The sequence below is a fragment of the Zophobas morio genome, unplaced genomic scaffold (genome assembly GCF_036711695.1).
Source record: "Zophobas morio isolate AGI-343-1 ecotype UQ-CSIRO unplaced genomic scaffold, CSIRO_AGI_Zmor_V1 ptg000008l, whole genome shotgun sequence".
NCBI lineage: Eukaryota > Metazoa > Arthropoda > Insecta > Coleoptera > Tenebrionidae > Zophobas > Zophobas morio.
This window is the reverse complement of record NW_026972113.1, coordinates 1,531,762-1,556,561: the sequence shown is the minus strand read 5'-3', so window position 1 is coordinate 1,556,561 and position 24,800 is coordinate 1,531,762. Positions and strand designations below refer to the sequence as shown.

Sequence of the window (24,800 nt, the reverse complement as noted above, 5' to 3'; positions counted from 1 at the left end):
TAGTTAAGTTTCGAAAATGTGAAATTTTGGCCGAAATTTGAAGAAGGGGGGACCATTGGAAAAATTTCATTTTTGAAAAAGATGTCTAAAAATTCTCAAAAAATTCAGGGAAATAGATCTCGCCGTGCTGATTCCAAAAATATAGGGTGTTAATGACACCGGACCGATATTATCGAAATAGTAGGTGAGAAACTCGAATTTTTTGAAATTTTGAAAAATTGCGATGTCTCAATGGGCGATTTTGGAAAAACGGTTAGAGTTATCGAAGAAACAATGCCCGAACTGACTTCTGCGGTCCGAAGTCTACAAGAAAATGCATTTAGTTAAGTTTCGAAAATGTCAAAATTTGGCCGAAATTTGAAGAAGGGGGGACCATTGGAAAAAATTCATTTTTGAAAAAGTTGTCTAAAAATTGTGAAAAAATTCAGGAACGTGGATCTCGACATGCTGATTCCAAAAATATAGGGTGTTGATGGCACCGGACCGATATTATCGAAATATTAGGTGAGAAAATCGAATTTTTTGGAATTTTGAAAAATTGCGATGTTTCAATGGGCGATTCTGGAAAAACGGTTAGAGTTATCGAAGAAACAATGCCCGAACTGACTTCTGCGGTCCGAAATCTACAAGAAAATGCATTTAGTTAAGTTTCGAAAATGTCAAAATTTGGCCGAAATTTGAAGAAGGGGGGACCATTGGAAAATTTTCATTTTTGAAAAAGATGTCTAATAATTCTCAAAAAATTCAGGGAAATAGATCTCGCCGTGCTGATTCCAAAAATATAAGTTGTTAATAGCGCCGGACCTATATTATCGAAATATTAGGTGAAAAACTCGAATTTTTTGAAAATTTGAAAAATTGCGATGTTTCAATGGGCGATTCTGGAAAAACGGTTAGAGTTATCGAAGAAACAAGCCCGAACTGACTTCTGCGGTCCGAAATCTACAAGAAAATGCATTTAGTTAAGTTTCGAAAATGTGAAATTTTGGCCGAAATTTGAAGAAGGGGGGACCATTGGAAAAATTTCATTATTGAAAAAGTTGTCTAAAAATTCTCAAAAAATTCAGGGAAATAGATCTCGCCGTGCTAATTCCAAATATATAGGGTGTTGATGGCACCGGACCGATATTATCGAAATATCAGTTGAGAAACTCGAATTTTTTGAAATTTTGAAAAATTGCGACGTTTCAATGGGCGATTCTGGAAAAACGGTTAGAGTTATCGAAGAAACAATGCCCGAACTGACTTCTGCGGTCCGAAATCTACAAGAAAATGCATTTAGTTAAGTTTCGAAAATGTGAAATTTTGGCCGAAATTTGAAGAAGTGGGGACCATTGGAAAAATTTCATTTTTGAAAAAGATGTCTAAAAATTCTCAAAAAATTCAGGGAAATAGATCTCGCCGTGCTGATTCCAAAAATATAGGGTGTTAATGACACCGGACCGATATTATCGAAATAGTGGGTGAGAAACTCGAATTTTTTGAAATTTTGAAAAATTGCGATGTTTCAATGGGCGATTTTGGAAAAACGGTTAGAGTTATCGAAGAAACAATGCCCGAACTGACTTCTGCGGTCCGAAGTCTGCAAGAAAATGCATTTAGTTAAGTTTCGAAAATGTCAAAATTTGGCCGAAATTTGAAGAAGGGGGGACCATTGGAAAAATTTCATTATTGAAAAAGTTGTCTAAAAATTCTCAAAAAATTCAGGGAAATAGATCTCGCCGTGCTGATTCCAAAAATATAGGGTGTTAATGACACAGGACCGATATTATCGAAATATCAGTTGAGAAACTCGAATTTTTTGAAATTTTGAAAAATTGCGACGTTTCAATGGGCGATTCTGGAAAAACGGTTAGAGTTATCGAAGAAACAATGCCCGAACTGACTTCTGCGGTCCGAAATCTACAAGAAAATGCATTTAGTTAAGTTTCGAAAATATCAAAATTTGGCCGAAATTTGAAGAAGGGGGGACCATTGAAAAAATTTCATTTTTGAAAAAGATGTCTAAAAATTCTCAAAAAATTCAGGGAAATAGATCTCGCCGTGCTGATTCCAAAAATATAAGTTGTTAATAGCGCCGGACCTATATTATCGAAATATTAGGTGAAAAACTCGAATTTTTTGAAAATTTGAAAAATTGCAATGTTTCAATGGGCGATTCTGGAAAAACGGTTAGAGTTATCGAAGAAACAATGCCCGAACTGACTTCTGCGGTCCGAAATCTACAAGAAAATGCATTTAGTTAAGTTTCGAAAATATCAAAATTTGGCCGAAATTTGAAGAAGGGGGGACCGTTGGAAAAATTTCGTTTTTGAAAAAGTTGTCTAAAAATTCTCAAAAAATTCAGGGAAATAGATCTCGCCGTGCTGATTCCAAAAATATAGGGTGTTAATGGCACAGGACCGAAATTATCCAAATATTAGGTGAGAAACTCGAATTTTTTGAAATTTTGAAAAATTACGATGTTTCAATGGGCGATTCTGGAAAAACGGTTAGAGTTATCGAAGAAACAATGCCCGTACTGACTTCTGCGGTCCGAAATCTACAAGAAAATGCATTTAGTTAAGTTTCGAAAATGTCAAAATTTGGCCGAAATTTGAAGAAGGGGGGACCATTGGAAAAATTTCGTTTTTGAAAAAGTTGTCTAAAAATTCTCAAAAAATTCTGGGAAATAGATCTCGCCGTGCTGATTCCAAAAATATAGGGTGTTAATGACACAGGACCGATATTATCGAAATATCAGTTGAGAAACTCGAATTTTTTGAAATTTTGAAAAATTGCGACGTTTCAATGGGCGATTCTGGAAAAACGGTTAGAGTTATCGAAGAAACAATGCCCGAACTGACTTCTGCGGTCCGAAATCTACAAGAAAATGCATTTAGTTAAGTTTCGAAAATATCAAAATTTGGCCGAAATTTGAAGAAGGGGGGACCATTGGAAAAATTTCATTTTTGAAAAAGATGTCTAAAAATTCTCAAAAAATTCAGGGAAATAGATCTCGCCGTGCTAATTCCAAAAATATAGTGCGTTAATGACACCGGACTGATTTAATCGAAATATTAGGTGAGAAACTCGAATTTTTTGAAATTTTGAAAAATTGCGGTGTTTCAATGGGCGATTCCGGAAAAACGGTGAGAGTTATCAAAGAAACAATGCCCGAACTGACCTCTGCGGTCCGAAATCTACAAGAAAATGCATTTAGTTAAGTTTCGAAAAACTCAAAATTTGGCCGAAATTTGAAGAAAGGGGGACCATTGGAAAAATTTCATTTGTGAAAAAGTTGTCTTAAAATTCTCAAAAAATTCAGGGAAATAGATCTCGCCGTGCTGATTCCAAAAATATAAGGTGTTAATAGCGCCGGACCTATATTATCGAAATATTAGGTGAAAAACTCGAATTTTTTGAAAATTTGAAAAATTGCGATGTTTCAATGGGCGATTCTGGAAAAACGGTTAGAGTTATCGAAGAAACAATGCCCGAACTGACTTCTGCGGTCCGAAATCCACAAGAAAATACATTTAGTTAAGTTTCGAAAATGTCAAAATTTGGCCGAAATTTGAAGAAGGGGGACCGTTGGAAAAATTTCATTTTTGAAAAAGTTGTCTAAAAATTGTGAAAAAATTCAGACACGTAGATCTCGACATGCTGATTCCAAAAATATAGGGTGTTAATGACACCGGACCGATATTATCGAAATATTAGGTGAGAAACTCGAATTTTTTGAAATTTTGAAAAATTGCGATGTTTCAGTGGGCGATTCTGGAAAAACGGTTAGAGTTATCGAAGAAACAATGCCCGAACTGACTTCTGCGGTCCGAAATCTACAAGAAAATGCATTTAGTTAAGTTTCGAAAATGTCAAAATTTGGCCGAAATTTGAAGAAGGGGGGACCATTGGAAAAAATTCATTTTTGAAAAAGTTGTCTAAAAATTGTGAAAAAATTCAGGAACGTGGATCTCGACATGCTGATTCCAAAAATATAGGGTGTTGATGGCACCGGACCGATATTATCGAAATATTAGGTGAGAAAATCGAATTTTTTGGAATTTTGAAAAATTGCGATGTTTCAATGGGCGATTCTGGAAAAACGGTTAGAGTTATCGAAGAAACAATGCCCGAACTGACTTCTGCGGTCCGAAATCTACAAGAAAATGCATTTAGTTAAGTTTCGAAAATGTCAAAATTTGGCCGAAATTTGAAGAAGGGGGGACCATTGGAAAATTTTCATTTTTGAAAAAGATGTCTAAAAATTCTCAAAAAATTCAGGGAAATAGATCTCGCCGTGCTGATTCCAAAAATATAAGTTGTTAATAGCGCCGGACCTATATTATCGAAATATTAGGTGAAAAACTCGAATTTTTTGAAAATTTGAAAAATTGCGATGTTTCAATGGGCGATTCTGGAAAAACGGTTAGAGTTATCGAAGAAACAATGCCCGAACTGACTTCTGCGGTCCGAAATCTACAAGAAAATGCATTTAGTTAAGTTTCGAAAATGTGAAATTTTGGCCGAAATTTGAAGAAGGGGGGACCATTGGAAAAATTTCATTATTGAAAAAGTTGTCTAAAAATTCTCAAAAAATTCAGGGAAATAGATCTCGCCGTGCTAATTCCAAATATATAGGGTGTTGATGGCACCGGACCGATATTATCGAAATATCAGTTGAGAAACTCGAATTTTTTGAAAATTTGAAAAATTGCGATGTTTCAATGGGCGATTCTGGAAAAACGGTTAGAGTTATCGAAGAAACAATGCCCGAACTGACTTCTGCGGTCCGAAATCTACAAGAAAATACATTTAGTTAAGTTTCGAAAATGTCAAAATTTGGCCGAAATTTGAAGAAGGGGGACCGTTGGAAAAATTTCATTTTTGAAAAAGTTGTCTAAAAATTGTGAAAAAATTCAGACACGTAGATCTCGACATGCTGATTCCAAAAATATAGGGTGTTAATGACACCGGACCGATATTATCGAAATATTAGGTGAGAAACTCGAATTTTTTGAAATTTTGAAAAATTGCGATGTTTCAGTGGGCGATTCTGGAAAAACGGTTAGAGTTATCGAAGAAACAATGCCCGAACTGACTTCTGCGGTCCGAAATCTACAAGAAAATGCATTTAGTTAAGTTTCGAAAATGTCAAAATTTGGCCGAAATTTGAAGAAGGGGAGACCATTGGAAAAATTTCATTTTTGAAAAAGATGTCTAAAAATTCTCAAAAAATTCAGGGAAATAGATCTCGCCGTGCTGATTCCAAAAATATAGGGTGTTAATGACACCGGACCGATATTATCGAAATAGTAGGTGAGAAACTCGAATTTTTTGAAATTTTGAAAAATTGCGATGTCTCAATGGGCGATTTTGGAAAAACGGTTAGAGTTATCGAAGAAACAATGCCCGAACTGACTTCTGCGGTCCGAAGTCTGCAAGAAAATGCATTTAGTTAAGTTTCGAAAATGTCAAAATTTGGCCGAAATTTGAAGAAGGGGGGACCATTGGAAAAATTTCATTATTGAAAAAGTTGTCTAAAAATTCTCAAAAAATTCAGGGAAATAGATCTCGCCGTGCTAATTCCAAATATATAGGGTGTTGATGGTGCTGGACCGATATTATCGAAATATTAGGTGAGAAACTCGAATTTTTTGAAATTTTGATAAATTGCGATGTTTCAATGGGCGATTTTGGAAAAACGGTTAGAGTTATCGAAGAAACAATGCCCGAACTGACTTCTGCGGTCCGAAATCTACAAGAAAATACATTTAGTTAAGTTTCGAAAATGTCAAAATTTGGCCGAAATTTGAAGAAGGGGGGACCGTTGGAAAAATTTCATTTTTGAAAAAGTTGTCTAAAAATTCTCAAAAAATTCAGGGAAATAGATCTCGCCGTGCTGATTCCAAAAATATAGGGTGTTAATGGCACAGGACCGAAATTATCCAAATATTAGGTGAGAAACTCGAATTTTTTGAAATTTTGAAAAATTGCCATGTTTCAATGGGCGATTCTGGAAAAACGGTTAGAGTTATCGAGGAAACAATGCCCGAACTGACTTCTGCGGTCCGAAATCTACAAGAAAATGCATTTAGTTAAGTTTCGAAAATGTCAAAATTTGGCCGAAATTTGAAGAAAGGGAGACCATTGGAAAAATTTCATTTGTGAAAAAGTTGTCTTAAAATTCTCAAAAAATTCAGGGAAATAGATCTCGCCGTGCTGATTCCAAAAATATAGGGTGTTAATGACACAGGACGGATATTATCGAAATATCAGTTGAGAAACTCGAATTTTTTGAAATTTTGAAAAATTGCGACGTTTCAATGGGCGATTCTGGAAAAACGGTTAGAGTTATCGAAGAAACAATGCCCGAACTGACTTCTGCGGTCCGAAATCTACAAGAAAATGCATTTAGTTAAGTTTCGAAAATATCAAAATTTGGCCGAAATTTGAAGAAGGGGGGACCATTGGAAAAATTTCATTTTTGAAAAAGATGTCTAAAAATTCTCAAAAAATTCAGGGAAATAGATCTCGCCGTGCTGATTCCAAAAATATAAGTTGTTAATAGCGCCGGACCTATATTATCGAAATATTAGGTGAAAAACTCGAATTTTTTGAAAATTTGAAAAATTGCAATGTTTCAATGGGCGATTCTGGAAAAACGGTTAGAGTTATCGAAGAAACAATGCCCGAACTGACTTCTGCGGTCCGAAATCTACAAGAAAATGCATTTAGTTAAGTTTCGAAAATGTGAAATTTTGGCCGAAATTTGAAGAAGGGGGGACCATTGGAAAAATTTCATTATTGAAAAAGTTGTCTAAAAATTCTCAAAAAATTCAGGGAAATAGATCTCGCCGTGCTAATTCCAAATATATAGGGTGTTGATGGTACCGGACCGATATTATCGAAATATTAGGTGAGAAACTCGAATTTTTTGAAATTTTGAAAAATTGCGATGTTTCAATGGGCAATTCTGGAAAAACGGTTAGAGTTATCGAAGAAACAATGCCCGAACTGACTTCTGCGGTCCGAAATCTACAAGAAAATGCATTTAGTTAAGTTTCGAAAATGTCAAAATTTGGCCGAAATTTGAAGAAGGGGGGACCGTTGGAAAAATTTCGTTTTTGAAAAAGTTGTCTAAAAATTCTCAAAAAATTCAGGGAAATAGATCTCGCCGTGCTGATTCCAAAAATATAGGGTGTTAATGACACCGAACCGATATTATCGAAATATTAGGTGAGAAACTCGAATTTTTTGAAATTTTGAAAAATTGCGATGTTTCAATAGGCGATTCTGGAAAAACGGTTAGAGTTATCGAAGAAACAATGCCCGAACTAACTTCAGCGGTCCGAAGTCTACAAGAAAATGCATTTAGTTAAGTTTCGAAAATGTGAAATTTTGGCCGAAATTTGAAGAAGGGGGGACCATTGGAAAAATTTCATTTTTGAAAAAGATGTCTAAAAATTCTCAAAAAATTCAGGGAAATAGATCTCGCCGTGCTAATTCCAAATATATAGGGTGTTGATGGCACCGGACCGATATTATCGAAATATTAGGTGAGAAACTCGAATTTTTTGAAATTTCGAAAAATTGCGATGTCTCAATGGGCGATTTTGGAAAAACGGTTAGAGTTATCGAAGAAACAATGCCCGAACTGACTTCTGCGGTCCGAAGTCTACAAGAAAATGCATTTAGTTAAGTTTCGAAAATGTGAAATTTTGGCCGAAATTTGAAGAAGGGGGGACCGTTGGAAAAATTTCGTTTTTGAAAAAGTTGTCTAAAAATTCTCAAAAAATTCAGGGAAATAGATCTCGCCGTGCTGATTCCAAAAATATAGGGTGTTAATGACACCGAACCGATATTATCGAAATATTAGGTGAGAAACTCGAATTTTTTGAAATTTTGAAAAATTGCGACATCGCAATCGCCTGTTGAAACATTTCAATGGGCGATTCTGGAAAAACGGTTAGAGTTATCGAAGAAACAATGCCCGAACTAACTTCAGCGGTCCGAAATCTACAAGAAAATGCATTTAGTTAAGTTTCGAAAATGTCAAAATTTGGCCGATATTTGAAGAAGGGGGGACCATTGGAAAAATTTCATTTGTAAAAAAGTTGTCTAGGGCTATATCATTTGCCAATATCAGTCTTATTTTAGCAGGTACTAGCCCCGCCCACCCACCCTCTCGTTTTTTAAAAGGTATGTGATTTGCCAAAATCATTTTTATCTTAGCAGGTACTAGCCCCGCCCACCCACCCTCTCTTTTCTTCAAGGGTATGTCATTTGCCAAAATCCCTGTTATCATAACATTTACTAGCACCACTCACCCGCCCTCTCTTTTCTTAGAGGGTATGTCATTTGCTAAAATCAGTTTTATCTGAACAAGTATTGATGACATACATTCTAAGAAAAGAAAGGGTGGGTGGGCGGGGCTAATACCTGCTAAGATAAGAGTGATTTTGGCAAATCACATACTTTCTAAAAAACGAGAGGGTGGGTGGGCGGGGCTAGTACCTGCTAAGGTACGACTGATTTTGGCAAATGAGATACCCTCTAAAAAAATGAGAGGGTGGGTGGGCGGAGCTACTACTAGCTAAGATAAGGCATGGGTGCTCTGCCTTATTCGTCGCGTATCTAACGCCCCTTTGTCGTCCAAAATTACACCCAAGTATTTGAGCTCATTACTTGGACTAATTTCGATATTCCTGATCTTAAAACTAACACTGTCCCTTTTCCTAGGACCGTATAATATAAGTGCTTTAGTATTCTCGATCGCTAGTTCCATCTGACAACCATATCAAGAGCTCTATTGGCTATGTATTCCACGGTTTCTGCCATAACTTTCAGTACCAGGTCATCCGCAAAACCTACCTGAGTCACTCCAAGTACCTTGAACCTTAGTAGATCGTAATAGAAGACGATCCAAAGCAACGGACCAAGAATTGAGCCCTGTGGTATCCCTGCCCGGATGTCCAACTCTATGTTAACAATGCAGATCTTCCTTCCTTCGAAATAACTCTGCATAAAGTTAATAAAATACGTGGAAATAATTTTGACCTGACCTGACCTGACCAGATGTGACCTGAATCTTACCTAGTTTAACTACAACAAACCTAATCTGTCGTCATTTTAAACAATTAGTGTCTTTGATCTGCGACACGCCATTCCACCTTAATGCATTTCATTGAAGCATTTTTCTTAAAATATGTTGGTCCTAATTTTAGCTATCGTTCCGTACGCCGTGTTCAAAACGATGCCAAATATTAAAAATAGTTTAAAATACACGACAGTCGCTCCGCGAGAGGCACGGTGTCTCCTAACAATAACAACGTGCATTTTGAAAAATGTGCGCATAAATTCGTCCTAAAACCAAAAATGTGGTGCGTCTATGTACTTTTGGTGTTTTTCGCAACACAGACATTGTTCGGACTCGGACAAGACAGAAAGGAAATCCTGTTCGGTAAGTCGAGTTGAACCCAATTGCGAGTGTAGCTAATTTTTGGCTTAGGTGGGGTGTTCGACGAGTCTTCTCAAAGTGATGAACACACTGACTTAACGGATCAAGAAGCATTCCAATTTGCTGTGTATTTAGCAAACAAGACGGGCGAGGAATACGGTCTTCAGTTTAAAGCTGGCACTGAGACTCCCTTTAGACATAATAGTGGACCCTTTAAGGCAAAACTAGCCGCTTGTTCGTTGATTGAGCAACAAGCGCTTGTTATTTTTGGACCAAAACATCCAGATGATATTAACATAGTGCAGTCGATCTGCGACTACAAAGACATAGCTCATGTGATTAACAGATGGGTTTATAACCCGTCTGAACACAGGAGCATCATCAATTTTTACCCACATTCGTCGTATTTATCTGAAGCTTATTTTGCGATTTTGAAGATGTCGGATTGGAAGAGCTTCACGCTGTTTTACGAAGACAACGAGAGTTTGTTAAGAATGGGGGATGTGTTGAATCAGGCAAAGGACGAAGGGATTGTGGTGGTGGTGAAGCAACTGGACGAAGTCGGGGATGGGATTTACAGGTACTTGTAGAAACCGTTTAAGTTACAACTACAACTACTAGTTTTTAGAACTACTCTTAAAGATGCGCTACGCTCCGGTGAGAAAAACTACGTTATAGACTGCAGCATCGAAATTCTAGAAGAGGTGTTGCGACAAGCACAACAAGTGGGTTTGCTTACAAGCCACTACAACCACTTTATCACAAATCTTGACCTACAAACCATAGAAAGTGAGCCGTTTCAGTACAGCGAAGCTAACATCACAGGGGTGTGTTCCCCCAGCTGCCCCAAATCGCAATAACGCAGTTATTTTCAGCTAAGAATCGTCGACCCTAACAACGAATTCACCCACATGAAGATCCAAGGTATAATCGGGTTTAACAAATACTTCGACGAGACTAAATTAAAAACCGAAGCGGCCCTTCTGATTGACTCGGTTGCGGTTTTGACTGAAGTTATTACAACAAAATTGTCCGTCCAAGACATGGCAATAGACGACGCTGGTTGCGATTCTCTAAAGTCTTCGAGAAACGGTTACACCATCTCCAATCACGTCAAAACGGTTAGTACCCATCCAAATTGTCACCCACTTAGTACGACTTTGTAGATGAAAAATTATGGAATGACTGGCATAATAGAATTTGATGGTAACGGTTTTCGAAGCAACTTTGATTTAGACGTGATCGCACTCAAAGAAAGCGGGTTTAATAAACTCGGGACTTGGAATTCCTCCAAAGGTTTAGCAATTATTGGTGAGAAACCTAAAGAGTTGGGTGAAGAAACTGTTAGTCTTCGGAATAAAACGTTTAAAGTGGTTACAGCTTTGGTACGAAGATGGTTAGTTTGAGAAAATTTTTGACCCGATTTTGTAGACGGCTCCATACACCATGTTGAAAGAAACACGAGACCAACTATTTGGTAACGACCGGTACGAAGGGTTCGCTATAGACATAATAGAAGAACTTGCCAAAATAGAAGGTTTCAATTATACGTTTGAAGTCGGAGGGACGACTGGTGCGAAAGACAAAGGAACGGGGAAATGGACTGGAATGCTTGGTCAAATAATAGACGGGGTTAGTATACCAAGCGTTAACCCGAGAAACTAAATTTTGCTTTAGACAGCAGATTTGGCCATTACTGACCTCACCATCACCGCCGAAAGAGAAGAAGCGGTTGACTTCACTTCCCCTTTTATGGATTTGGGTAATACAATTGTCTAACGTAGTATTTTCTAACCATGTTTTCTAGGCATCCAGATTCTCGCGCAGAAACCTAAAAACGCCCCTCCTAGTTTCTTCTCTTTCGCTGACCCTTTTGCCTTAGACACCTGGATGATGTTAGCTCTTGCTTACGTGATCGTATCGTTGTCTTTCTTCATCATGGGCCGACTTTGTCAAGAAGAATGGACCAACCCATACCCTTGTATCGAAGAACCGGAATTCCTCGTCAACCAGTTCAGTTTACAGAACTCTGGTTGGTTTGCTGCAGGTGCGCTTATGCAACAAGGAACAGAAATAGCCCCAATGTGAGTACCATTTTCCATGTTTCTAACCCAACTAGCGACTCGTAGAGCCGTTTCGACCAGAATGGTCACCGGAATGTGGTGGTTTTTCGTCCTGATTATGGTTTCGTCGTACACCGCAAACCTAGCGGCTTTCTTAGCCACCGAGAACCCAATCGAGTTATTCACGGATGTTTACTCCTTGGTGGACAACATGGAAAAAAACAACCTCAGAATGGGGGCGAAAGCCAAAGGCGCAACTGAAGGTTTCTTCAAAGGGAAAAACGACTCAGTTTTTAAAACAGTCGCCAAGTACATGCAAACCCACCCTAAAGACATGGTAACCGAAAACAAAGACGGCGTAAAACTGGCCGAAGATTTCAACAATTATGCTTTCTTCATGGAATCGACTTCGATAGAGTACGAAATTCAGAGGCACTGCAGCTTGCAGCAGTACGGCAAACTTTTAGACGACAAAGGCTATGGAATCGCGATGAAGAAAAGTAAGACTTGATAGTTGGAAAATTTTTGTTAAAGGACGTGTTTTAGATTCCACGTACCGCAAAACTCTAAGTATGGCGATTCTTAAGCTGCAGACCACTGGGGTGTTAGCTGATTTGAAACGAAAGTGGTGGGAGGAAAAGAGAGGTGGAGGGCAGTGTAACGTAAGTTGGTTAAAATGGGTGTGCTTTTTTGACTTTGATGTTTATACAGGCTGAAAGTGACGATGGAGGGACGCCTCCTTTAGGTGTTCAAAATGTCGAAGGTGTCTTTTATGTCACTATAGGTGGAACTATTTTGGCTGTGTTTCTAGTGATAGCTGAACTGTTGCTTTCCACGTACAAGATAAGTAAACGGGCGAAAGTGTCGTTCAAGGAAGCACTAGGTGTTGAAATGCGGGCCCTCTTAGATTTTAATAGTGACGTGAAGCCGACGGTTCGGGATAAATCTAAATCCGGGAGCAAATCCTCGAAAGGAACGGGCACTTCTAATAATAATCTTTTGACACCTGCTCCACAGTACGGGTTTATCCCGACCATCACTAGGGAGGAGCTGAAAGATTAAACACTACATTTTTGAGTTATTACTAGAGCTACATAGATAATTTCAATAAAATCTGGCTACTGTTTTGTCTAGTTTCTTAGTTTCACATAGGGCCGGTTGCATAAACGCAAATCAAATTTAATCTCTGATTAAGAACAATTGAAAAGAGAGGGAGGGTGGGCGGGGCTACATTTCGCCTTCTTTTTCTTAATATATGTAGCCATCTTTTCACAACAAGAAACTTAGAACATGTTTAAAATGGTACATTTTGGAAGGAAATATTATTGGGCGGAGCCTAATTGCAAAATCGATAATTCCTTATATGTATCTACAAATTTTCCATTTTAAACATATTTTAAGTTTCATGTTATGAAAAGAAGTCCTACACATATTAAAACAAAGAGGCAAAATATAAACCCCGCCCACCCACCCCATCTCAATTGTGATGAATTTTTTTATTATTAAAATCTTAAAACATGTTTAAAATGATAAATTTTTGTAAGGAAATATGGATTCTGCAAATAAGCTCCGCCCCTAGGTCTGCTATCAAATGAAACTTCACTATTGTTTAGATCAGGACAGGTATGGGTGGGGTTTAATATTTGGCTTTAATTTTTTCTTAGTATACATGGTTAGTATTCTCTGAATAACACGACGTTCAAAAGCATGTCTTACATGGTAATTTATTGTAGAAAAATAATAAAAATTTTGCAATTAAATTCTGCTCCTTTGGCCCTCGACGATTAAAAAAAAATCATCACAATCGAGATAGGGCGGGTGGGCGGGGCTTATATTTTCCCTTTTTTCTTAATATAAGTAGTCGCATTTTCAGAACAAAAACTTAAAACATGGTTAAAACGGTAAATTCTTGTAGACAAATATAGATCTTGCAATTAAGCCCCGTCCCTCGATCTGACAATAAATAAAAATTCATCACACTTGAGAATTGAAATTGGGGCGGGTGTGGGTGGGGTCTAATCTTTGGCGTTATTTTTTTCTTAATGTACCTAGTATTCTTTGACCAACACGATACTCAAAAACATGTTTTTAATTTCTCATAGAGAAATAAGGATTTTGCAGTTAAGCTCCGCCTTCTTGGCTCACGACGAATAAAAAAAAATCATCACAATTGATCACAAAATAGGGCGGGTGGGCGGGGCTATATTTTACCTTGTTTCTTAATGTGCGGTCATCTTTTCACAACAAAAAAACATAAAATATGTTTAAAATGGTAAATTTGTAGAGGGAAGTATCGATTACGCTCCGCCCCTCAGTCTGACAACGAATGAAAAATTCATCACGATTGAGAACGAGACGGATGGGTGGAGCTTCTCTTTTGGTTTTCTTTTTTAATTCATACATTTATTTTTCTTTGTATAACACGATTACTTAAGAACATATTTCACATGCTAATTTGTCGTAGAAAAATAAGATTTTACAATTAAACTTCGTCCCTCATTTGTTTGATTTTTCAACTTCTCGATTTTTCAGGATTTCATTTTTTAATATCTAGATTTTTCAATTCTTCAATTTTCCAATTTTTCCACTTCAATCTTTTTATTACTCGACTTTTAATTTTCAAATTATCCGATTTTTCGATTCTTCGGTTTTTGAATTTATCGATTTGTCAATTTGTTGATTCTTCAGTTTTCGGTTTTAGAATTTTTAAATTTTAGTTTTTTAAAATTTCAATTTCGGTTTTTTGATTTTTTAAGAAAAAAAAAGGCAAAATATAGACCCGCCCACCCATCTCATCTCAATTGTGATGGTTTTTTTATTCTTAGAAACTTAAAACACATTTAAAATGGTAAATTTTGGTAAAGAAATCTGGATTTTGCAATTAGGCTCCGCCCCTAGGTCTGCCAACGAATGAAACTTCATTACTGTTTAGATCAGGACACCTATGGCTGGAGCTTAATCTTGAACAATACGATACTCAAAAACATGTTTTTGAAGAATTTTGCAGTTAAGCTCCGCCTTCTTGGCTCACGACGAATAAAAAAAAATCATCCCAATTGAGATAGGGCGGGTGGGCGGGGCTACATTTTGCCTTGTTTTCTTAATATGTCAAGTCATCTTTTCACAACAAGAAACTTAAAACATGTTTAAAATGGTAAATCAGTATAGGGAAATATCGATTTTGCAATTACGCTCCGCCCCTCGCTCTTACAACGAATGAAAAACTTATCCCGATTGAGACCGAAAGGATAGGTGGGGCTTCTCTTTTGGGCTTTTCTTTTTTAGTTAATACATTTAATTTTCTTTGTATAACACGATTACTAAAGAACATTTTTCACATGGTAGTTTGTCGTAGAAAAATAAGAATTTTACAATTAAACTTCGCCTCTCATTTATTTGATTTTTCAACTTCTCGATTTTTCAGGATTTCATTTTTCAATATCTAGAATTTTCAATTCTTCAATTTTCCAATCTTTCCACTTCAGAACTTTCGATTTTATTATTACTCGATTTTTAATTTTCAAATTATTCGATTTTTCGATTCTTCGGTTTTTGAATTTATCTATTTGTCAATTTTCTGATTCTTCAGTATTCGGTTTTAGAATTTTTAAATTTTAGTTTTTTAAAATTTTAATTTCCGTTTTTTGATTTTTTACAATAATTATCCGATTTTTCAATTTTATTATTCTGTGAATTTTGGGTATCTCATTGCCAACTTCTTTTATTTTTCAGTTTGTCGATTTTTCCCGATATTTGAATTTTTCGAATGCTCAACATTTCGATTTTTCAGCTAATAATTTTTTATTTTTCCAATTTTTCGCTTTTTCAGTGTTTGATTTTTCCATTTCTCTATTTTCCAATTTTTCGACTTTTCTATATTTCACTTTTTCGATCTTAGAATTATTCGACTTCTATTTTTCCTTTAGTCGATTTTGGGATTCTTCGATTTTTGAAACTTCCAGTTTGTTAATTTTTCGATTCTTCAATTTTTCGACTGCAATGTTTAGGTTTCCATTCCGAATTTCCTATTTTTTGATTTTTCAATGTTACATTTTCCAGTTTTTCCCCTCGACGGATAAAAAAATTATCAGAATTGAGATAGGGTGGGTGAGCGAGTCTTATATATTGCCTTCTTTTTATTAATATACATAGCCATCTTTTCACAACAAGAAACTTAGAACATGTTTAAAATGGTACATTTTGGAAGGAAATATTAATGGGCGGAGCCTAATTGCAAAATCGATAATTCCTTATATCTACAAATTTTCCATTTTAAACATATTTTAAGTTTCATGTTATGAAAAGAAGTCCTACACATATTAAAACAAAGAGGCAAAATGTAAGCCCGCCCACCCGCCCTATCTCAATTGTGAAGATTTTTTTATTCGCCGTGAACCAAGTTTTTATAAAAATATTTATTTCTTTACACGAAACTAAAAACATGTTTTTGAGTTTCGTGTTGTTCAAAGAATACTATGTGTGTTAAGAAAAAAAAGGCAAAATATAAACCCCGCCCACCCACCCCATCTCAATTGTGATGAATTTTTTTATTATTAAAATCTTAAAACATGTTTAAAATGATAAATTTTTGTATATGGATTTTGCAAATAAGCTCCGCCCCTAGGTCTGCTATCAAATGAAACTTCACTATTGTATAGATCAGGACAGGTATGGGTGGGGTTTAATATTTGGCTTTAATTTTTTCTTAGTATACATGGTTAGTATTCTCTGAATAACACGACGTTCAAAAGCATGTCTTACATGGTAATTTATTGTAGAAAAATAATAAAAATTTTGCAATTAAATTCTGCTCCTTTGGCCTTCGACGATTAAAAAAAAAAATCATCACGATCGAGATAGTGCGGGTGGGCGGGGCTTATATTTTCCCTTTTTTCTTAATATAAGTCGCATTTTCAGAACAAAAACTTAAAACATGGTTAAAACGGTAAATTCTTGTAGACAAATATAGATCTTGCAATTAAGCCCCGTCCCTCGATCTGACAATAAATAAAAATTCATCACACTTGAGAATTGAAATTGGGGCGGGTGTGGGTGGGGTCTAATCTTTGGCGTTATTTTTTTCTTTCTATACATAGTATTCTTTGACCAACATGATACTCAAAAACTGTTTTTAATTTCTCATAGAGAAATAAGGATTTTGCAGTTAAGCTCCGCCTTCTTGGCTCACGACGAATAAAAAAAAATCATCACAATTGATCACAAAATAGGGCGGGTGGGCGGGGCTATATTTTACCTTGTTTCTTAATGTGCGGTCATCTTTTCACAACAAAAAAACATAAAACATGTTTAAAATGGTAAATTTGTAGAGGGAAATATCGATTACGCTCCGCCCCTCAGTCTGACAACGAATGAAAAATTCATCACGATTGAGAACGAGACGGATGGGTGGAGCTTCTCTTTTGGTTTTCTTTTTTAATTCGTACATTTATTTTTCTTTGTATAACACGATTACTTAAGAACATATTTCACATGCTAATTTGTCGTAGAAAAATAAGATTTTACAATTAAACTTCGTCCCTCATTTGTTTGATTTTTCAACTTCTCGATTTTTCAGGATTTCATTTTTTAATATCTAGATTTTTCAATTCTTCAATTTTCCAATTTTTCCACTTCAATCTTTTTATTAGTCGACTTTTAATTTTCAAATTATCCGATTTTTCGATTCTTCGGTTTTTGAATTTATCGATTTGTCAATTTGTTGATTCTTCAGTTTTCGGTTTTAGAATTTTTAAATTTTAGTTTTTTAAAATTTCAATTTCGGTTTTTTGATTTTTTAAGAAAAAAAAAGGCAAAATGTAGACCCCGCCCACCCATCTCATCAAACTTAAAACACATTTAAAATGGTAAATTTTGGTAAAGAAATCTGGATTTTGCAACTAGGCTCCGCCCCTAGGTCTGCCAACGAATGAAACTTCATTACTGTTTAGATCAGGACACCTATGGCTGGAGGTTAATCTTGAACAATACGATACTCAAAAACATGTTTTTAATTTCTCGCAGAGAAAGAAGAATTTTGCAGTTAAGCTCCGCCTTCTTGGCTCACGACGAATAAAAAAAAATCATCCCAATTGAGATAGGGCGGGTGGGCGGGGCTACATTTTGCCTTGTTTTCTTAATATGTCAACTCATCTTTTCACAACAAGAAACTTAAAACATGTTTAAAATGGTAAATCAGTATAGGGAAATATCGATTTTGCAATTACGCTCCGCCCCTCGCTCTTACAACGAATGAAAAACTTATCCCGATTGAGACCGAAAGGATAGGTGGGGCTTCTCTTTTGGGCTTTTCTTTTTTAGTTAATACATTTAATTTTCTTTGTATAACACGATTACTAAAGAACATTTTTCACATGGTAATTTGTCGTAGAAAAATAAGAATTTTACAATTAAACTTCGCCTCTCATTTATTTGATTTTTCAACTTCTCGATTTTTCAGGATTTCATTTTTCAATATCTAGATTTTTCAATTCTTTAATTTTCCAATTTTTCCACTTCAGAATTATTCGATTTTTCGATTCTTCGGTTTTTGAATTTATCTAATTGTCAATTTTCTCATTCTTCAGTATTCGGTTTTAGAATTTTTAAATTTTAGTTTTTTAAAATTTTAATTTCCGTTTTTTGATTTTTTACAATAATTATCCGATTTTTCAATTTTATTATTCTGTGAATTTTGGGTATCTCATTGCCAACTTCTTTTATTTTTCAGTTTCTCGATTTTTCCCGATATTTGAATTTTTCGAATGCTCAACATTTCGATTTTTCAGCTAATAATTTTTTATTTTTCCAATTTTTCGCTTTTTCAATGTTTGATTTTTCCATTTCTCTATTTTCCAATTTTTCGACTTTTCTATATTTCAATTTTTCGATCTTCGAATTATTCGACTTCTATTTTTCCTTTAGTCGATTTTTGGATTCTTCGATTTTTGAAACTTCCAGTTTGTTAATTTTTCGATTCTTCAATTTTTCGATTGCAATGTTTAGGTTTCCATGCCGAATTTCCTATTTTGATTTTTCAATGTTAAATTTTCCAGTTTTTCCCTTCGACGAATAAAAAAAATTATCAGAATTGAGATAGCCATCTTTTCACAACAAGGAACTTAGAACATGGCTAAAGTGGTACATTTTGGAAAGAAATATGGATCTTGCAATTGTGGGGCGGAGCCTAAATGGAAAATCGATATTTCCTTATACAAATTTTCCATTTTAAACATGTTTTAAGTTTCATGTTGTGAAAAAAAGTCTACACACAAGAAGGTTAATCAGAGATTAAATTTGATTTGCGTTTATGCAAATTGATCCACACCACATTGATCTAACAATCTCTTAGCAACCCAAACTGTTCCCGTCACTGCACAAGTGACACCCCAAACGATGAAAATATCCGACAACGCAACCTTGTAAGTCCACCCTTTACCAATTCCTCCACTAACCCATCACCCCTAGATGGGCAAAAATCGGCACCATCTCCAACGTGTCTTTCATCGGCAAGGACGTGCTCTTCTTCGGGTCGGGTTGCCACCTCATCTTCATCAACCTACTCACGAACGAAGAGCACCTCTACATGGCCAACAACTACGAAAACGGCGATGGTATCAGTTGTTACGTGGGTCATCGGACCCAGAACGTCTTCGCTTTTGCCGACACACGCACCTTTGCTACGGTTTTCATCAAGAGTTATCCAACTTTCGAAGAAATCCATCGTGTGAAGGATGAACATTCCAAAGGGTATATTAGTCTGGCTTTTTCCGACAGTTCTTCGTGTTTGGTGACTTTAGCGGATCTGCCGAATTTTAGCTTGACGGTGTGGAACTGGAGGATCGGGGAGAAGATAGCTAGCCAGGAAGGGGGGATTTTGATGAGGAACCAAAGCTTGAAGTAAGCAATAGTGGTGGAAGTTTGGGTGTAAAAGTGGTGTTTGTAGGTGTAGTTTTGGCGTTCCTGTTTTCTTTGCACAGTTGGGGTTGGATAGTAAGATGTTGGACATTTGGGATGTATATTTCTGTGGGAAAAAGTGCATTCTGACGCAGCATAACACCACGATTGACGGGGAGTGCGATAATTTTACTTCGGTTTTGTGGACCACAGAAGGCGGACTTTTTGTTCTGGATAGAAAAGGCTGTGTCTATACTGTAAACTCTAGTAGTGGAAGGTGAAACATCCACTAAAAGTCGATGGTTGCAGATGTTACCAGACCACCGTCTCGAAAAGGTAATTGAATGCACACAACCCGTCAACCACACTACCTCTTTCACATGGTACAAATCTGGAATAGCCGTTACAGGACCCAACAAAGAAATCCGAGTAAGTAGTTGCCAAAACCCCCACAAATCTAACAATTGTTTCAAAGCACTACAAAAAATCCGGCTCTTGGTCTATGGACTGGGCAATGATACCACCAGAACCACCACAGATTTTAATATCCAGATATGACCACCTAGTCGTCATCACTGAAAAGCAAAATATCATAACAGTGCACGTCGCACAGAACGAATTCAAATATATTAAAAAACACGAAAGTCAATTTAACGACTTCTGTATCGTGTTTCCAACGGGTACTCACATGATGGTACTAACACGCAACCACGCCATCAACTGCTACAAAATAGCAACCGGAGAACTGGTACGACCTGCTAATACCCGATCAATTCTTACACGCGCTTTCCAGATCAGTACTTTGGAACTAACCGGGCGAGCTTCAAAGATCGTCGAAAACCCGAAATTCCCATACGCCGCCGTGGGTTTCGAAAGCGGCATGGTCAAACTAATTTCCGCTTATTCCCCCAACAAACTAACAAAGTTGACCCAGTTTTTCCTAGCCCAACATCCTGTTGAAAGCATTTGTTTCAATGAATGTGGTACTGTTTTCGTGGTGGCGAATCTCACTGTTGGACGCTTCTTCATCATCGAGGTAACTGTGTACTTACTCATGGTACTTTTGTTAAAATGCAACCATCAAGGGTATTCCTGGAGGCGAGATGCAAATAATATCGACTTTCGTCACTAATCGTCAGATTGCCGACCAAATGATCATCGTTTCGCAAGACTGCTACAGGATTTTTATGATTCCGGTTACTTCAAGTATCTATGTTGCTGGAAATGTAGTACTGAGGTACTGCATTATCAAGAATAAAAGTATTGATATCAAACAGTACTCCTTCGAGGAAAAGAATCTTCTATGGATGAGAATTGTAGCCGTTTCGGGTTCTAGTAGAGATAGACTTTTCTACGTCATACCACAAGATGGTAGAACTATCAGTGAAGTGGAAATAAAAAAAGGGGTAAGTAGGAGTGACGCTTTTGTTACTAATAACACCTATTGTTTAAGGAAATAGTAGGAAAGATAACCCAAAAAATCGTTACTGGTCACCAGATGACAGACTTTTATCTTCGTCTAAACAAGACTTACTCTTTAACGTGGGGTTTCGATGGTTTAGTGATAGTTCGAGGTTCAGACTTCGCCACAAACATCGGAATTTGTTTACCGCACCATCGTGTTCACGCTGGTGTGCAAAAAGCCCAGATTGAACCCCTAGCTAAGTACATCGTCACTCTAGGACGAGAGGGCGTCCTGGCTTGCACACTGTTAACCGAAACTCAGGACAACTCCGAGCTGTCCCAACTACTCGAAACCATCCACAAATCAGACGACTTCAAGTTGATGTTCTCAAGACGAACTATAGGTTTCGTACCAAAAGGAAAATACGAAGGCAAGTGTTACCTCGAAGTACAAGAGTTGGAACGGATCGAGAAAGAGCGGATTAAGTGTGCATCCCAACGAACCACGCTTCTTCGCGAATTTCGCAGTATACAAACAGAAGTCCAGACGCTACTAACAGCCAACATCACAGGACCCGAAAACGAACAACTAAGCTTGAGCGAATTCGACATGCACGTTCAATTGCATACCCAGAAAGCCACAGAACACAAAAAACAACGCAAAGCGATGGAAGAGTACTTGAAGCAACTGATGGAAGCGCAGAATAAAGTGAGCGAATACATGATGGTGACTTTCTGGGACACGATGTTGGTACGAGCGACGGCAATCAAAGGAATTTTCGCAAAGTTTCAAGTACTCAACTATGTTTTGTTACCTCCGAATACCAACAGAGAAGTGGTTATGGAATGGATCAGGCAGCAGCGAAAACTGGAGGGTCACTTGAACGACATGAACTCGTTTCACGCTTGGGAGCCAATTCCGGAACAGTACTACCACAAGTACTTCTGATTAAACCATCTGATTTATCGTGTTTTAGGCAGCTGATTCAAATGCTATCGCAACCGCCAACTTTGCCTGCTAAAGACGAACATCTACAAGTGCTTTCGGCTCTAGAATTTGACGCACCTGAGTTGGAAGAACCGGAAGAAGACGTTGAAACGAAAATCGCGTTTTTTGGATCTGACCTAGCACGGTTTATCGAAATTCAAGACGTGCATTACGACCAAAACGAGCTACAAACGTACTTCCAAACCGACCTTCACTGGATTATCTCTAAGGTTTCGTACTACAATTTGGTACTACTAAAACTGAATTGAAGTTGTAGAGTGACTGCTACAAGATTAAGGAGTTCTTCAACGAAAAGTTTGATAAAGTGATGACCCAAAAGGTTAAAGAAATGTCGAACATTAAGCAAAAGAACGATCGTTTGAGGTACATCGTTTCAGAGTTGAATTATTTTTCCGAAGACAAAATTAGCATGAGGATTGAAGACCCGGAATGGAAACAAATCGAAAATCCACAGTTACTCATTGACGTGAAAGACGACGAAGTACCAATAACTCCGTATGTTTCACCAAGTGAGCAGGCGCTGTTGGATGCTAAGGCTGCCGAAGCCGAAAGAATACGACTCCTTTTATTGGCTGACGATTTTCGCGAAAGAGCGTTGATGAAGATGATGAACGGAGTACTGGAAGTGCGGTGGGAAGACGAGTTGAAGAAAGACGTCCCGTTACCGAAATGCATGGTGAGGAAATAGAGTGTCTAAATCTATCTAACAATTCCTTCCAGATTGAAAAAGAGCCAGAGAATTTTAACGAAGACGACTTGAAGGCGGTACGTGAGTACGAAGACAAAGTACAATTCTTGATGAGTGAAAGAGAGAGGTACAAAATGTTACTGAAAGCTGAATATGCAAAACTAGCACACTCTGTGAGAGACAACATCAAGAAATTCAACGGGAAACTAAGCGACTTGCTTTACTTGAGGCTTCAAATAGATTCAGCTGTAAGTCAAGAGAGTCTAAAAATCAACAGAATGAAGCTGTTTCAGTACACGAGAAAAGAAATGATAAAGAAGGAGCAGGAAATTCTGTAAGTAGAAACGTGACCCCTTTTTCCTTCTATGTTAGTGTTTCAGGCAAAAAATTTCCCAAAACGAAGAAGTCATATCCAGTTTGCAAAAACTTATGCACACGATTCACGACGCTGTCACTGAGTGTAGAAACTTCGTCGACTCTTTCCAAACCAAAGACAAACTTTTGGATCGCTCCTATAAGAAAGACTTCCAAGATATGTCTATAGTAGTCCAAGAACAAGTTTCCAAGTTGTTCAGGTACGGTTAATGTTAAAACTACCACCTCGTTCAAGTTACAACTTCCAGAAAACGCCCCAAAGTCAATTTTCGCTCTGTTAGTTCTAAAACAATGTTGAGCGAGCTCGCCAAATGCATTTTGACGAACACCAAGCCCACGCTAGGTCTAAATCATGAGTGTGTGGAGTTTCTGAAACAAATGGAGAGTTTGGATACCTATGTGGGGGTACCTGCGGTGGTGGACGAACACACCTACGCCGTCGTCTGCAAACACCGAAGACTGAGAATCGAGTACGAAATCAGAGTAAGTTGGTTACAAGTCTGGACTAGTTTTAACTTGTTGGTAGTTGAAGGGGGCTCAAACTGAGTTAGCGGAAGCAGAAGCTACGTCTGCGGCATTCCATAAGACGCTTCAACAGAAGAAGGAATTCAATGTGAAGTTGTACAACGACGTGGGGGAGTTGAGGCAATCGCTGATAAACCTCGTTTGTGACGACGACATGCAGATTGTTCTACCGCGCGGATTGGTGGAAATTCCGATGACTGGAAGCTTGGCGGATTTTAGCGACGCGGTGTTAGTCTGTCGGAAAGATGTCGAAGAAATCAATAGAATAATACTGGAATTCGGCGACAAGAAAATTAAAGCGCTCCAGAAGGGGATGAATTTTCATAGAAAAATTCTAGCGCTGGAGTGGGAGCACAAAAGGATGAGAATGTTGATACAAGACTTGCAAGAGAAGCTTATAGATATTGATGGCGTGAGGGTATGTTTTAACTACCATGTGTTAGCAAAAAGTGTAATAATTATATTGTTAGCTCACCAAAGAAATCCAGTTTTATTTGAAGACTAAAGACAAAGAAAAAACAATTCCGTTTGAAACGGAAGTTGACATGATCAAGGCTTCGTACGAGAACACGATTCAAGACAGAACGGACAAGGTCAATAAGATGAAAAAACAAATAAAGGGTATTAAAGATCACAACAAACAAATTGAAAAGAAAATAACTGATTTGAATGTGGATGTGTGCGAGTTTAATATCGTTAGGGATAAAGAGCTTGACCAGAAGGAGAGAGAGTGTATAGACACAAGGTAAGTTTTTGGAGGAGTTTTATTCAATTTAATCCTGTTTTTTAAGAATGAAAACTTTGCTGAAGAGATCAAAGATGGTGCAACAGATACAGGATAATCATCACGAGATACTAATGCTACAGACGGAACTGGAGCTCTTGAGACTGAAGACTTTCCCAACTCTTAAATATAAAGAAGTTTAAGCTTTTATTTTTACTATTATGTGTTAATGTAATTAGGAAATGTTTTTTTCTTGGAACCCGAAATTCATAAATAAATAGCTCCCGTGTATCATTGAGAAGTAAATATTAATGTGTAAAAAAAGTATTTTTTCTTGCGTATTTTGCATACATTATTTTTAATTACTATAATATCAAATTTCTGTGCATATAAATGCACATATTGACACGTTTTTTTTTTTGCATATAATTCCGACCTTTATTCATCACTTGCTTTCCTAAGCGTACATTAATTTCCGCACCCGTGCCAACCAATCACAACAAAGTACGTCGGCGCTAAATTCAAACGGCCCAAAGTCGAATATTATTGCTTTCATTTGTGTGGTCTGGGTATTTTTTTTTTTAATTCGCCTCGATTATTGAAGTTTTTAAGATTCTTAGCTTTTCGATTTTAGGATTTCTGAGCTTCTCGAATTTTATTTTGGAGTTCTTACGTTT

The 24,800-nt window shown here is 37.1% G+C and overlaps 2 protein-coding genes across 3 annotated transcripts; both read left to right on the top strand.

Annotated features, from left to right (window-relative positions):
• The first annotated feature begins 9,277 nt into the window (after positions 1-9,277).
• Positions 9,278-12,641, top strand: LOC135125003 (glutamate receptor ionotropic, kainate 2-like). Its single transcript, XM_064050263.1, has 11 exons — positions 9,278-9,445; positions 9,494-10,022; positions 10,071-10,269; positions 10,318-10,563; positions 10,609-10,827; positions 10,874-11,074; positions 11,120-11,204; positions 11,250-11,526; positions 11,572-12,005; positions 12,052-12,167; positions 12,217-12,641. The coding sequence occupies exons 1-11, from the start codon at positions 9,361-9,363 to the stop codon at positions 12,565-12,567; spliced, it is 2,742 nt and encodes a 913-aa protein (XP_063906333.1). The 5' UTR covers positions 9,278-9,360; the 3' UTR covers positions 12,568-12,641.
• Positions 12,642-18,302: 5,661 nt separating this feature from the next.
• On the top strand, positions 18,303-24,414 carry LOC135125002 (cilia- and flagella-associated protein 43). 2 transcript variants are annotated; one of them, XM_064050261.1, is made up of 16 exons: positions 18,303-18,923; positions 18,970-19,401; positions 19,448-19,655; positions 19,708-19,827; positions 19,874-20,146; positions 20,192-20,434; positions 20,484-20,804; positions 20,852-21,729; positions 21,780-22,020; positions 22,068-22,487; positions 22,532-22,833; positions 22,880-23,074; positions 23,123-23,357; positions 23,401-23,817; positions 23,870-24,144; positions 24,191-24,414. In XM_064050261.1, the coding sequence occupies exons 1-16, from the start codon at positions 18,898-18,900 to the stop codon at positions 24,324-24,326; spliced, it is 4,722 nt and encodes a 1,573-aa protein (XP_063906331.1). In that variant the 5' UTR covers positions 18,303-18,897; the 3' UTR covers positions 24,327-24,414. The 2 variants fall into 2 exon arrangements, with proteins under 2 accessions (XP_063906331.1, XP_063906330.1); XM_064050260.1 differs by having other exon boundaries at positions 19,874-20,434.
• The last annotated feature ends 386 nt before the right edge of the window (positions 24,415-24,800 follow it).

Coding starts and splice junctions, on each gene's coding strand:
- LOC135125003 (XM_064050263.1), top strand. CDS start 9,361: ATGTGGTGCGTCTATGTACTTTTGGTGTTTTTCGCAACACAGACATTG. Junction 10,270..10,317: donor GCGAAGCTAACATCACAGGG/GTGTGTTCCCCC, acceptor AGTTATTTTCAG/CTAAGAATCGTCGACCCTAA. Junction 12,006..12,051: donor TGGAATCGCGATGAAGAAAA/GTAAGACTTGAT, acceptor GACGTGTTTTAG/ATTCCACGTACCGCAAAACT.
- LOC135125002 (XM_064050260.1), top strand. CDS start 18,898: ATGAAAATATCCGACAACGCAACCTT. Junction 20,805..20,851: donor AAGTGGAAATAAAAAAAGGG/GTAAGTAGGAGT, acceptor CTATTGTTTAAG/GAAATAGTAGGAAAGATAAC. Junction 23,818..23,869: donor TAGATATTGATGGCGTGAGG/GTATGTTTTAAC, acceptor TTATATTGTTAG/CTCACCAAAGAAATCCAGTT.